General features: G+C 36.7%; 2 protein-coding genes across 2 annotated transcripts in view; one reads left to right on the top strand and one right to left on the bottom strand.

The window, feature by feature from the left end:
• The window catches only part of LOC110075881 (uncharacterized), a 30,514-nt gene extending 27,678 nt beyond the window's left edge, over positions 1-2,836 (top strand). Inside the window, exon 10 of the mRNA XM_020787538.3 lies at positions 1,366-2,836. Within this exon, the coding sequence (XP_020643197.2) occupies positions 1,366-1,479 (114 nt within the window). The 3' untranslated portion in view covers positions 1,480-2,836. The remainder of the gene's footprint in view (positions 1-1,365) is intronic.
• A 363-nt stretch (positions 2,837-3,199) lies between these two features.
• ZBTB10 (zinc finger and BTB domain containing 10) overlaps positions 3,200-12,060 on the bottom strand; it is a 35,153-nt gene continuing 26,292 nt past the window's right edge. The window contains exons 4-5 of the mRNA XM_020787550.3: positions 9,035-9,207; positions 3,200-5,782 (exon numbers count right to left, since the gene is read on the bottom strand). Coding sequence (XP_020643209.3) covers positions 5,477-5,782; positions 9,035-9,207 — 479 coding nt within the window. The 3' untranslated portion in view covers positions 3,200-5,476. The remainder of the gene's footprint in view (positions 5,783-9,034; positions 9,208-12,060) is intronic.

Genomic DNA, 12,060 nt, shown 5'->3' with positions numbered 1-12,060 from the left:
CTACTTACGAATGTTTCAGCTAACTAACATCTTCTGGGACGGATTAAGTTCGTAAGTACAGGTTCCACTGTAATGGCAAATGAAACTGTGTGTGTGTGAAAAAGTATCAGCAGCTGGGTGGTGAAATCTGATCATAATGGGCACTGTGGTACACAGGAAGATATGCCGGATACTTCCCTTACCCATGACCCCAACAATAATCCCCAGAAGAACAGAAAGAACAACTGCTGTTTACTGGAATTGCAGCATGGTTTGGCAAATGACTGGTCCAACATCACCTAACTAGCTTCATAGGCTAGTGGGGACTGTAAAGCAGATCTCCCAATTTCCCATCCCATCCATTTTGACCACATCACATTGTTTCTGTGTTGCGCATAACTTTGTTCTTTCCATAGAAATAATAACTTTGCTTAGCAGGATCAGAGTAAAAATCTTAGGTTGCATAATTTATACAGTTGTTAGGTTGCATAATTTATGCTTTTCTTGGTGAAAAATTTAACTGGCCCATGTCAGTATAGAATTTTCCAGAAAGGTAGCTTTTAAAGATAAAACAGTCTGTTTCTAACTGCCCAAATTCTCATTCAACAGTGAAGCCTATTAAGAGATGTAGGCAAGTCTGTTTCCCAACGTTCACACAGAACCTACATAAGCAGATAAAAGCTAAAGATTTTAGGATGTTACACTCTACTCAGTATAAAAAATTCTCCTCCTATATTGACCATAAAACCCAAGGGATTGGTGCTCCCATTAGCTAAATGTATTCTACCATAAGCCAGCGTGGGCTGAAATCCACTTCAGATGTTTAAAGTATAAGTATGCTTCTGTTTGAAAGTTTACATCACAATAAATGTTAGTATTTAAGGAACCAATCTAATTGTTTTGGGGACAGTAAGGGACATATACTGTACTCTAGGAGACTCCAAGCATGCCCTCCAGGGCACCATTAATATTATTAAGTCGTTTCTTCTTTGAGTGTTGTGTCTTATACTTGCTACTTATGGACATCAAGATATGACATTAACACACAAGATACTTTATCCCCCACCTCATTTTAAAAATTAATCCAGGTACTAGGTCACACATTTTCAGAATTGTTATCATTCCAGCCTAAAGGTTCACAAAGTAGCAATTCAACCCATGTGACTATGCATGCACCACTAAGGGTAAATGTTTCTTTTTCTAACCTTACAGACTGGAACTAATGTGTCTTCTCTTGCTGAAATATTTTCCCCCACAAAATAGTCAAATTTCCAACAATTTTACATATCTCTGTATGCAGTTAGCCAAATATAAAGACTCAGATTCTTTATTTGTAGTAATTTTATTGCAATATTCATAATTAACACACCTTTCCCCATTTCTCAGATTGCTGAAAAGGACATAAGTCTCCTGCGGAGTCAAGTTAACAGCTTGTCCTGTGATCTGAACAATTTGAAGTCTCAGGATGACATGGCATCTATTCTGCAGAAGGAAAAATAGAAATAGTTCTCCAGGATATCAACAGCAAAACATGCATCAGTGAGGTAACTTGTATAGACGTTATATAACAATATGTTAATCTACTATAAGAATGTTTCTAAAAGTCTAATCAAACTGAAAAGCTGCATTTTGCTCACAATAAACCTAGGTTCCAGAGTCCAGGACAAATTCTTGCAAGGGTAGCACTACAAGATAAATTAGGACTTTTACTTCTGTCAGTCTGAAATAGAAGAGAGAAAATTAATGTATCCTGAGTTTATCAGAGGTTGGCTTTTAAGCCCTTTGAGTATTTGTGGACCAACATTCACCAAGTGGAAATGAAGCATCCTATATTAATCAATCTCACATGAAAGAATGGAATTTGCATGGCATCCTAGATGACAATGAAGTATTGAAAGAACCATAGTCCGATTAATATTCCTTTCATCATCCAGATTTTGATTTCACAAGTCTTTACAAAGAGAAAACTGCTGATAGGTTAAGTGGCAGTCTGAAATCTGTAAAGGAGAAACCAAAATCTGATGGTTTCATAGCCTCTTTCCTGAGTAACATGCAAGACTAGAGAAAACAAAGGAACTGTCAGGAGCTGATGCACCCCAATTCTTTACAAAATTGCACATGATTAGTACCACTTCAGTCTCTGCTGTACTTTTAGGAAGAAATCTATATGAAAAATCAAAGTTATGCTATCTGTTGTTTAGGGAAAAACATCTTTGATATGTGTTATGCACAATTCTGCAGTAACACAGAGAAATATGGAATGCATCCTATAAACGTGCTGCTTCTATAAGTTTATTCTATGCTGCTCCTTCTACAGCATAAGCAACAACTTGGCAGAGGTATTTACTAGTTAGAGACTATTAGAAGTTTTACTCATCCTGTCTTAATAGACAAATACAATCAAGAATGAGTAGTTAAGTGTAAAAGTATGGGCAAGAATGCATACATTTAATGGCACGACATTACTAATAAATAGTAAGTTTAAGTATGCTTAGGTTTTCAAAGTATATATGCCTCTGTTACAAGAAAAGCAACATAGTAATTTAAATCAAGTTGGACAAAGTGTGGCTCTCTGTATGTTGTGGCACTTCCAGCATCCCTCGCCACTGCTCTGTGGGCTAGGACTTCTGGGAGCTGTCCAACAACTGCAGACCAGCACTTTTCCCACTCTTGCCTTTAATGACTGGATTTTGTTCAGGTAATAAAATGAATCAAGATAGCTTACTTTATATATATTAGAACCAGGCATTTTTGTAGGATTTGTATATATTTCACCAAGTCAATGTACAACTGATTTCTAGAAAGTGAATATAAAATGTTTGATCTGCATCAAAATAAAGAGCCAAAAAGTATGAAAGGAATTGCTGCCCTAGTTTAAAACTTGAGAGAACTTTTTTGAAAATGTAGAATGATCAGAATGTCTTCTAATGGGACTTGCCAAATAATTACGAGATCATGAAAAGGAAAACTTCATAATACCAGGATAGCTGGCTTGGCTATTTAAACCTTGGTATTACACAATCCTGATAATGCTCACATACAGCATATTTTGGAACAAGCAGCAATCACCAAGAAACAGTATGAGACAAACTATTTAAAACACCTTGTTTAACTGGAAAGACGCAAAATAGGTATTATTCATCCAAAATCAACAGGAAAGCTCAAACATATCTCCTATGTTTTCCTCCCAAAAACATAGCCAGAATAAAAAGCACAACAATTGTGTAGTGTACCAAGTGTATATTTCAATTTACTGTATGCAATCTAACAACAAATTTGGTCATAATTTACCAGATATACATAAATGATTTAAGTAGCAAAAGGAGATTCAGTTTGAAGAGAATAAGTAAAATACATTAAGAATGTAAAGCCAGGTCCAGTTTAAGCATTGAGTGAGTAGTATGCTCTAATAAAGCAGATTCTGGTGGATTTCAGACATACATACATATACACATATATCTGCTATATATATATGTATTTGTGTGTGTGTGTATGTGCAGATCTACCAACTGTAAACTATTTTAAGGGGAATAAATGGGATGGAAGAACCTTTATACTATAACTTACATATTCACAGAGCAGAACATTTACTTAACGTTTAAAATACTTCCCATTCATATTATCTTTGCCCACTATTTCCTACTTTGGACCCCACCAGAATTACACATTACTCATTTCAGTCTAGAACAAGAATAAGATGTATTCATTTTTTTCAAAAGCAAAACCCAAAAACTATCCATCTGTCAGGTTTACAGTGATGTGGAATCTACCAATGAAGGATTTGGAAAAAGTTATACAATTTAATACCCATATAATTAAATCGCTGTTTCATCCTGCAGAAACAATGTCTAACATTAATCCACTGCTGTACTGAAATAAAGGATAATAAAGTTGTCTCTTTAAATATATTTTTATATATATCAACTTTGATCAGACAGAGCACCGTAAGATTCTATCTGTCAAAGCAATTACGTTTACCACACAACTACCATAATTTAGTTCTCAGATATAAAATAGGAAAATATACTCATTTTAAAGTTAACAAACTCAAATATGGTGACCCCTCAACTTATAATACAGTACTATCACACTGGCCTAGCTATGTGTCATGGTAAATGCTGTGCATATTTATTCACTGTGACATAATAATATATTGAATGCAGTGTCTACAGTTCAAATAGCTCACTAGCATTCAGGCTAAATGAAGCTGAAAATTCTAAGCATAAAAAGGTGCAATACCCTCCCTTCCCTCAGAAAAAAGGCCTGAAATCATTGGTACAGTATAACAAGTTTAGAAAAGATTTATGGCTACAAAAATTCAAGTTTCAACATCTCATCCAAAAACAGAAGCAAAGAGCATTGGGGATAAATATCTCTAGCAATTATACTAAGGGTTTTTTTTTAAAAAATGTTCCAGCAAATTAAGCTGCCAAGTTAAATGTTGTTTGGTATACAAAATAACCCCCAAAATAGGAGAGAAGCAACGGTTCATTTTATGTTCACTTTAATGCAGAGCAATGGGGTGTCAAAAAAAGAGGGGGGGAGACAGCCTCATGTCTAATTTTCCACAAACAAAACTAGACAAAAGACGACAAACTGGGTTCAACAATTTAACCAACAAAAACCAATGACATTTATTTCTATTACACTCCTCCTCAGATTCTATGACTCTAAGCTTTGTGATGGACTGAGGTATACAGTAGTGAATAAAAATGATAGCCAATAGGAATAGTGCTAACAAAATATAAATTAGAGCAAGGGCAGCCATGCCAGAAAGTGTCTTAATATAAAGTTCTTTAAGTGACAAGGAGAAAATTGCTTTCATTCCAATCACAATCCTCCTTGCAGTTTTAAGTCATTATTGTATATTTGGTGAAACAGTAGTAGCTTTTTGCAACTCAAGATTATCAAAAACCAGAGTCAGTAAATTAAATATCAATGATTAAGTTCTCCAGAACGTGTTAGATCCATGCCATCAAGATTATGGTATTTAAGCTGTCGAAGGGGAAGGCAAGGGAGATGTGGCAAAGCCCCATTTCAGAAAACAAGAGCCACTAGCACGAATTAGCCACATTTGTTCTCAAACTATGATTGGAATCAAGGGAGCCGTCTCCAAAGATTGCAATTTGCTTCATTCATGTTAAAGGGCACATGAATATCTAAAAGAAGCATAGTTATTACTATGCTTGATTAGGACCCAAATAGCTATATCCTATAAATAATAAAAAATACATTTTATTTTGATAATTGACTGTAGATGTGAGGACTCTATAATTCAACCAAATAGCTGTATGCTGTACAGTCCTGTGCAAATATCTTTTAAAAAATTAATAATCCTCTTTTCTTCTTTTTTGCTATAAGGCTTTGACCCTACAAATTTTCACAGCAACATAACTTCCATCCAGCCTGTACCATATTTTCCAAGCCTTCAGTCCAAAAATTCAGCAAGGTCAGCCCACATGATGTCCAAATAAAGCATGAAAGAGATCAAGCTCCCTTAGTCTTCCAAAGGCACACAGACTTCCCCAGATTCATCCCATTGAGTCTGGTCATTCTGTTCTTCCACATCATCAGGCAGCTCTTCATCAGCATCCCCAACTTCATTTTCTTCAAATTCTTCATCTCTGGGAAAATCTGTGTCCTGTACCTGGTCTACTCCTTCCTGCCCTCCTGGTTGAGATTTATCTGCACAGTCAACACAAACACCATAACGTCGAGATCCATGTCTTATTCCCACACTGGCCGCTAACATGAAAATCTTCTTACATACCATACATTTATACTTTTTATCCTTTTGGTGAACCTGCAGAAGAAGAGATAGTATTAATAAACATGTATGTCTCATATAAATCATCCAATAATTTAGTATGAACACTGCTCTTAATACATAAGTTATATAAAAGTAAGATTTTATAGTGATAACTTAAAACACAGAACTAAAGCTAATTAGTGTTTAATCCCCAACATCACATTATATACACCAGTTTACATTGTCATTGTTACACTATGTACCCTTCTGGTGCAGAATTTTTTAATGGTGCATTTTATGATACAGCTGGACCATGACTGAAAATGCTATAAAATCAACCAAGTAACTTTTTGGAACTGAAAGTATCATGGCTTTAAGTTAGTAGACAATAGTTTCCATTAAATCAAAGAAATCTAAACTTCAACCAACTCTGGATAGAACCTGACACTGAACATCTGCTGAGATCATAACTATAGAAGAATCCAGTGGAAGTGGACAACCTCTGTTTCTCACTGCAGCACTCTAGGCACTCCTAAAATCTACTTTTCTTAGCCATGTTAAAAAAGTTAAGGGGTGTAGAAAACAAATACAATCCTGAAAACATACATTATCCTTTAAAAATCAGCACCGGTTTAGTAGAAGTTACTATGGGACAATTGGCCATTTCTCCAGCCAAATCTGAAAGCAAAGTCAACATTGCCTTGCAAAAGAATCTTTTTCATGGCTGACATCCATAGCATTTTGCCTACCCAGTAAAATCCTACCCAAGCAACTTACTATTTTCACAAGTGCAGGAACCCACTTAGTAAAATAAAAAAAAAAACTCTTATCTGCTATAGGGACAACAGAGTGTAATATTTTACTATATCAGCAAAAGCAATAGGGATTTCCACTGAAAAAAGTGACAATTTACAGGGATCAGTAACATACTATACCAGCAAAATTCAGTGTTTTACAGTTGAAGGAAAATGAAAAGATCTGAGAGAAATATAAATATAGGTAAGAAAAGAGACAAGTACAGTACGAAGATGACATGCCAAACACAACAGTTACCAATAAGGTTCCCTCTAAGCTAGACACATGTGCATGCCTCTGCCTCCCTGTGTGCAGCTGTCTTCCTCCTCCACGAAGTGATCACATTGGGTTCTGGTTGCGACGGAACCCTGCACGTGGGGTGGCAGAATCATGCACGCACACTGGGGCAAAATCACGCAAGAGAGAGGCAGAGCCCCTCTCTTCCTCTCTACATCTCAGCAGAGCTGAAAGTTAGAGGGTACGCTGGTTACCAACAACAATATTAGGCACCAGACATCAAAGAACAGCAATACGCAGCAACAACAGTTTCCAGAAGGACCTTGGAACAGACCAGTACAATATACAGTGGTGCCCCACATAGCGACGATAATCCGTTCCACAAAAATTGTCGCTATTTGGATTCGTTGTTATGCGTGGCAAAAAAGCCCATAGGAACGCATTAAAACACGTTTAATGTGTTCCTATGGGCAAAAAACACACCGTTATCCGGAAATCCTCCATGCGGCTGCCATTTTCACTGCCCGGTAAGCGAGGAAAGAGCGCGAAAACACTGCGGGCGGCCATTTTCTTTACCTGGCGGCCATTTTGGAACCGCCGATCAGCTGTTAGGAAAAAATCGCTATGCGAAACGCTTACCGATCATCGCAAAGTGATTTTTGGCCATCTAAAACATCGTATTGCGATCGCAAAAAACACGTCGCTATGCGGATTTGTCGTTAAACGAATCGCTCGTTATGCAGGGCACCACTGTAATTTTTTTGTCCATAGATTCAAAATGGATTGACTGAGTGACAATTTAGAATATTTTTCATGTATGTCCAGTAACACGATTAAAAGCTAAAGATTTCCTAAAGCTATAATGCTTTTTACTTTTTGATTATGTATTCTCTGCTTTTTCAATGTGCTTTTTCAGGTTAAAAGCTTCTGCATTTTTTGAATGTAATTAAAACATTATTTTTATTGTATCTTTTGTTCCCCTCTGTTTTAGGACTGAAATCTGACTTAAATATTTGCCTAAAACTTAAATTTAGTTTTAATATATTTTTAAGCATTTGTGTCTACATTTCTTTCATAGTTATGACATTTGGATATTTCCAACAACTCTGAATTACTTTTTTGCTCACGGAACATAGAAGTAATGTTAATTGTCTTTAATAAACAACCTGTATCTGCTCTTCAGGAAGAATACCACTGTTGCAGTGTAATTTGGGCAGATTTTACTCTTACTTGAAATTAGGCATGGTATTTTCAGAATTCATGTAGTATAGCCCCCAGAGGTGTGTAGGAATTCTCCCAACCAGATCTCTCAGGGCTTTAATTAATAGTAGGTTTCTTTAAAAAAAAGAAGCTTCCTGTGCAGTCTAATGGGCAGAGACTATCATACCTGTAATGCTTTGCAAGTAACAAAAAGTTTACCCTGTATTCACAGGATGAAAATGGCTGCCAGAGTTTGAATTGATAACTTAAGAACACCTTTCAGGTGTTTTCTGGGCTAAAGAATTTTGGACACATTTCCAAATCTACTTGAAGGTTTCAGAAATCCAGTAAAATATTCCAGACCCCCCCACCCCCCCCAAAAAAACTATCAGTGTGATTTTGCATAAATCTTTTTTGAAACTAGATTGAAGAAAAGTATCAAGATGACACCTGTTTCTCTATTTTGAAGCAGATATATATTTATTTCATTAATTTATATACCCCCATTAGTACAATGCACTATTCTAGGTACCTAAGAGTTGATGAAATCAGACAAACAAAGCCAAGGCAAAGAAAGTGAAAAATCACAGAGAAAGAATCAAATCATAAAAAAGATTCAAAACTTAGATGGCACAACATTTTCCTAATAAATTGGCAGGGAAGGAGGCAAAAAAATCATATGAGGTTGCAATCAAAATCCTCTCTGAATAGCAACCTCTTAAAGGTGGCATGGAGGGGGCCAGGCGCAGTTCAAATGTGATGCAGTTCCAAAGAGTATTTCTGGCCTCTTTTGGTGTGGCCAACTGGAGGATCATTGCCACCTGGAGGATATGATGGCATAATTAGACCATCAGGCGTCTTCAAGAGTAAAATATGGAACTCCTATTTCTGCTTCAGCACTGAATTAAACTGTATAACCTTTAGGGTCTTTTCCACCTCTTCAATTCAGTAGTCTAACAGCACAAGTTTTATATCAGTCAAAATTTAATAAATATTCTATACTGGAAGATGATGTACAATCACTATTCATCACATATCAAATCCTCATATTAATAATATAAACATGTTACATACCAAGGAATGTCTCTTTACATGCTCTCTCCGAGTAAACAGCTTTCCACAAATGTCACAGCTAAATGATCTCACTCCTGTATGAATGAGCAAATGTCTCTTTAGTGTTCTTCTGTATTTGGCTACGTAATTACAGTGTGGACACTTCAATTTGTTCATGATTAATGAAGAGTCACCTAGAAACCAAAACACAATCAGTTTAGTAAAACATCGACACATCTATTTATCAAAAGATATTTGCTATCTTTATAAATACTGTGTATACTCTTACTATTCACTGTGGTGACAACCTTTTATCTACAAAAGATAGGAAAATAATTCAAGGAAGAGCAATCTTGCTATACAGTACAGTACTTATCCGTAGCTTGCATATTTCCTTCTACATCCTGTCACTTGTATTTCAGATAGGGTGGAGACAGACTGCAGTTTATTGATGATCATGGGCTAACTTGCAGCAGGTTGGCAAGTTTCTGATGCCAATGATTTGAAACGTCAACACATAAAAGCCCCCCTCAAGTTAGGCTGCTTTAACAAAGAAAGTTGGGGAGGAAATCAGGCATGAATGTATGTGAGAAAGGACTGAGCATTCAGTTCTGGTAGCACAGTCATGCTCAGAGGTACTCTGATCCTTTATTCTCAATGTACAGAAGTGCCCCCACCCTTATAACCTGTGTCTGGATTATAGTCTGATTGATGTTAAGGTTCTCATTTAAAAACTTTATTTCTTTCTTTCTAGGCCAGCTTTCTCTGCATAGGGTACTCAAAGCAGTCCATAATCAGTTAAAACAACACAATAATCCAAATTAAAAACACTGTAACGTATAGCATGAAGAAATAATTAAACGCATAACAATATTAAAAACTACAATTAAAAACACTATTTTTTATTTTAAATCCCTGAATTCAAGAAACGTGGCATTTCTTTAAAAAAAATCATTTATCAAAAGCTTGCCTAAAAAGGAAGATCTTTGCCTGCTAGCAAATGGATAAGAGCAAGGAGACCAAGAAGGAGACTTCTTGGGTGAGTTCATTATACAATCTGGGAGCAGCCATTGAAAAGACTCTCATATCTTCACTAAATGAATGTGTGAGGATGCTAGGAGCAAGAGAAGGACTTTCTCAGAAGATCTTGAAGGAGGAGGCTCATATGGAGTGATATAGCCCTTCAAATAGTTTGAACCCAAGCTGTACAGAGCTTTATAAGTCATAACCAAAGCTATACATTGGAATTGGTCTGACTGTTAAACTATCATAATAGGAGAGATATGTGCTCCCTTTAGTTTGGGCTGAACCACATTAAATGAGCAGACGTTTTTGAATATTCTTCAAAGGCAGCCCCGCACAGAGCCCACTATAGTAATCCAGATGGGAAGTAACTAAGGAAATAGTACAATTGGTGTGCCACCTTTAACTGCAAACACACTCCTGGCTACCACTGAAATCTATGCATCCAGGCTCAGGGCTGAACCACTTTTCAGAGGGAGTGTAACCTTATCCAGTATAGGCACAATCCCTATTTCCTGATCTGCCTTTTGACTGGCCAGGAGCCCCTCTGTCTTGTTTTGATTAAGTTTCTGTTCGTTTCCCTCGTCCGGTCTATTACGGACATTAGACACTGGTCTAGATCAAGAGCAGCTTCCTTGGAATCAGATAGGAAAGAGACAGAGTTGAGTGTTATCAGCATATTAGTGGTACCTATTCACCCAAAAAACTCCCAGTAGATGTTAAATAGCAAAGGGGACAGAACTGTATTCTGAGAACTCCACAACAAAAACCAGGGTGTCAAACAAGATTCCTCCAACACAGCCTTCTGAGCCTGACCATTCAGGAAGTACAGGAACCACTGTAAAACAGAATTGCCAAGATCTATATCAGAAAGCAAGTCCAGAAGAGTACCATAGTTGATGGTATCAAAAGCCACTGAGAAGCCCAGCAGAACCAAGAGATACAGACACCCCCCCATCCACTTCCTGGAGCGAGTCATCCACCAAGGTGACCAAAGTCTTCTCCATTCCATAATCAAGCTTGAAGCCTAACTTAAATAGATATGGATCCACAAAAGAGTTGCACCACTTTTAAAAACCAAAATATGAAAGATTTTGCCCATTATAGTGGGGTCTTGACTTGAGAACTTAATCCGTATTGGAAGGCGGTTCTCAAGTCAAAAAGTCTGTAAGTCAAGTCTCCATTGACCTACAGTGCATTGAAAACTGATTAATCCTGTAACAGGCCGTTTTTGTTCCATTTTGGTTTTTTTCTGGTCTGTAAGTCAATTCTCAGGCTGCAAGTCAAACCTAAATTTTGCGGCCAGAGAAGTCTGTAACTCAAAAAGTCTGTAAGTCAAGCCGTCTGTAAGTCAAGGGTCCACTGTACAAATTTTGACTGGCCCAAATACACAGTACAATAACCAAATATTTAAAAAAGGTTAGTGGAATAATGGTTTTGAAATGGATTTTCTACACTAGGGAGGGGGAATTGGTACCAAGCATCCCTGCAGATGCCAAAAAATGCAGAAGTATTGAACACCATACATTGCATGGTCTCTGGTAAATACACCCTGGAAATACATATAAACATATATTTATGAGGTTTTTTATTTAGTATTTTTAGGCAGTGGATAAATTAATCAGCAAATACTGATCCTGCAGATAAGAGGGTCCTACTTTACTAAAAAAAATTCCTGTGAGAATTCTAACCATTTTCACTGAAAATGAGGTAGAAATGACAACCTCTTTCATGGGAAAATAACATTTTGATGAACCTGGAGGACAAATTATGGGATTGCACCAGCTTCATCTTTTCCTTGGAGCCTTGTTCTGGACATAGCAGTGTCCAGACACAGTAGTGTAAGTATCTGCAGAAGAGTCAAAAATATATCTAGTAATCAAAATGTAATCCAAAATGTAAAATTTGGAAGACCTGGGGAAGGTGCTGAAGTCAGAAAATGGTAACAAATGCTAAACTCTAATATTTCAAATGGCATTTTTTCCTGACAATCATTCTAATATTTTTAATTTTTAATCTCTTGG

Source organism: Pogona vitticeps, chromosome 4 (genome assembly GCF_051106095.1).
Source record: "Pogona vitticeps strain Pit_001003342236 chromosome 4, PviZW2.1, whole genome shotgun sequence".
NCBI lineage: Eukaryota > Metazoa > Chordata > Lepidosauria > Squamata > Agamidae > Pogona > Pogona vitticeps.
Note: the sequence above shows the minus strand (reverse complement) of the source record. Positions and strands in the feature narration are given on the sequence as shown.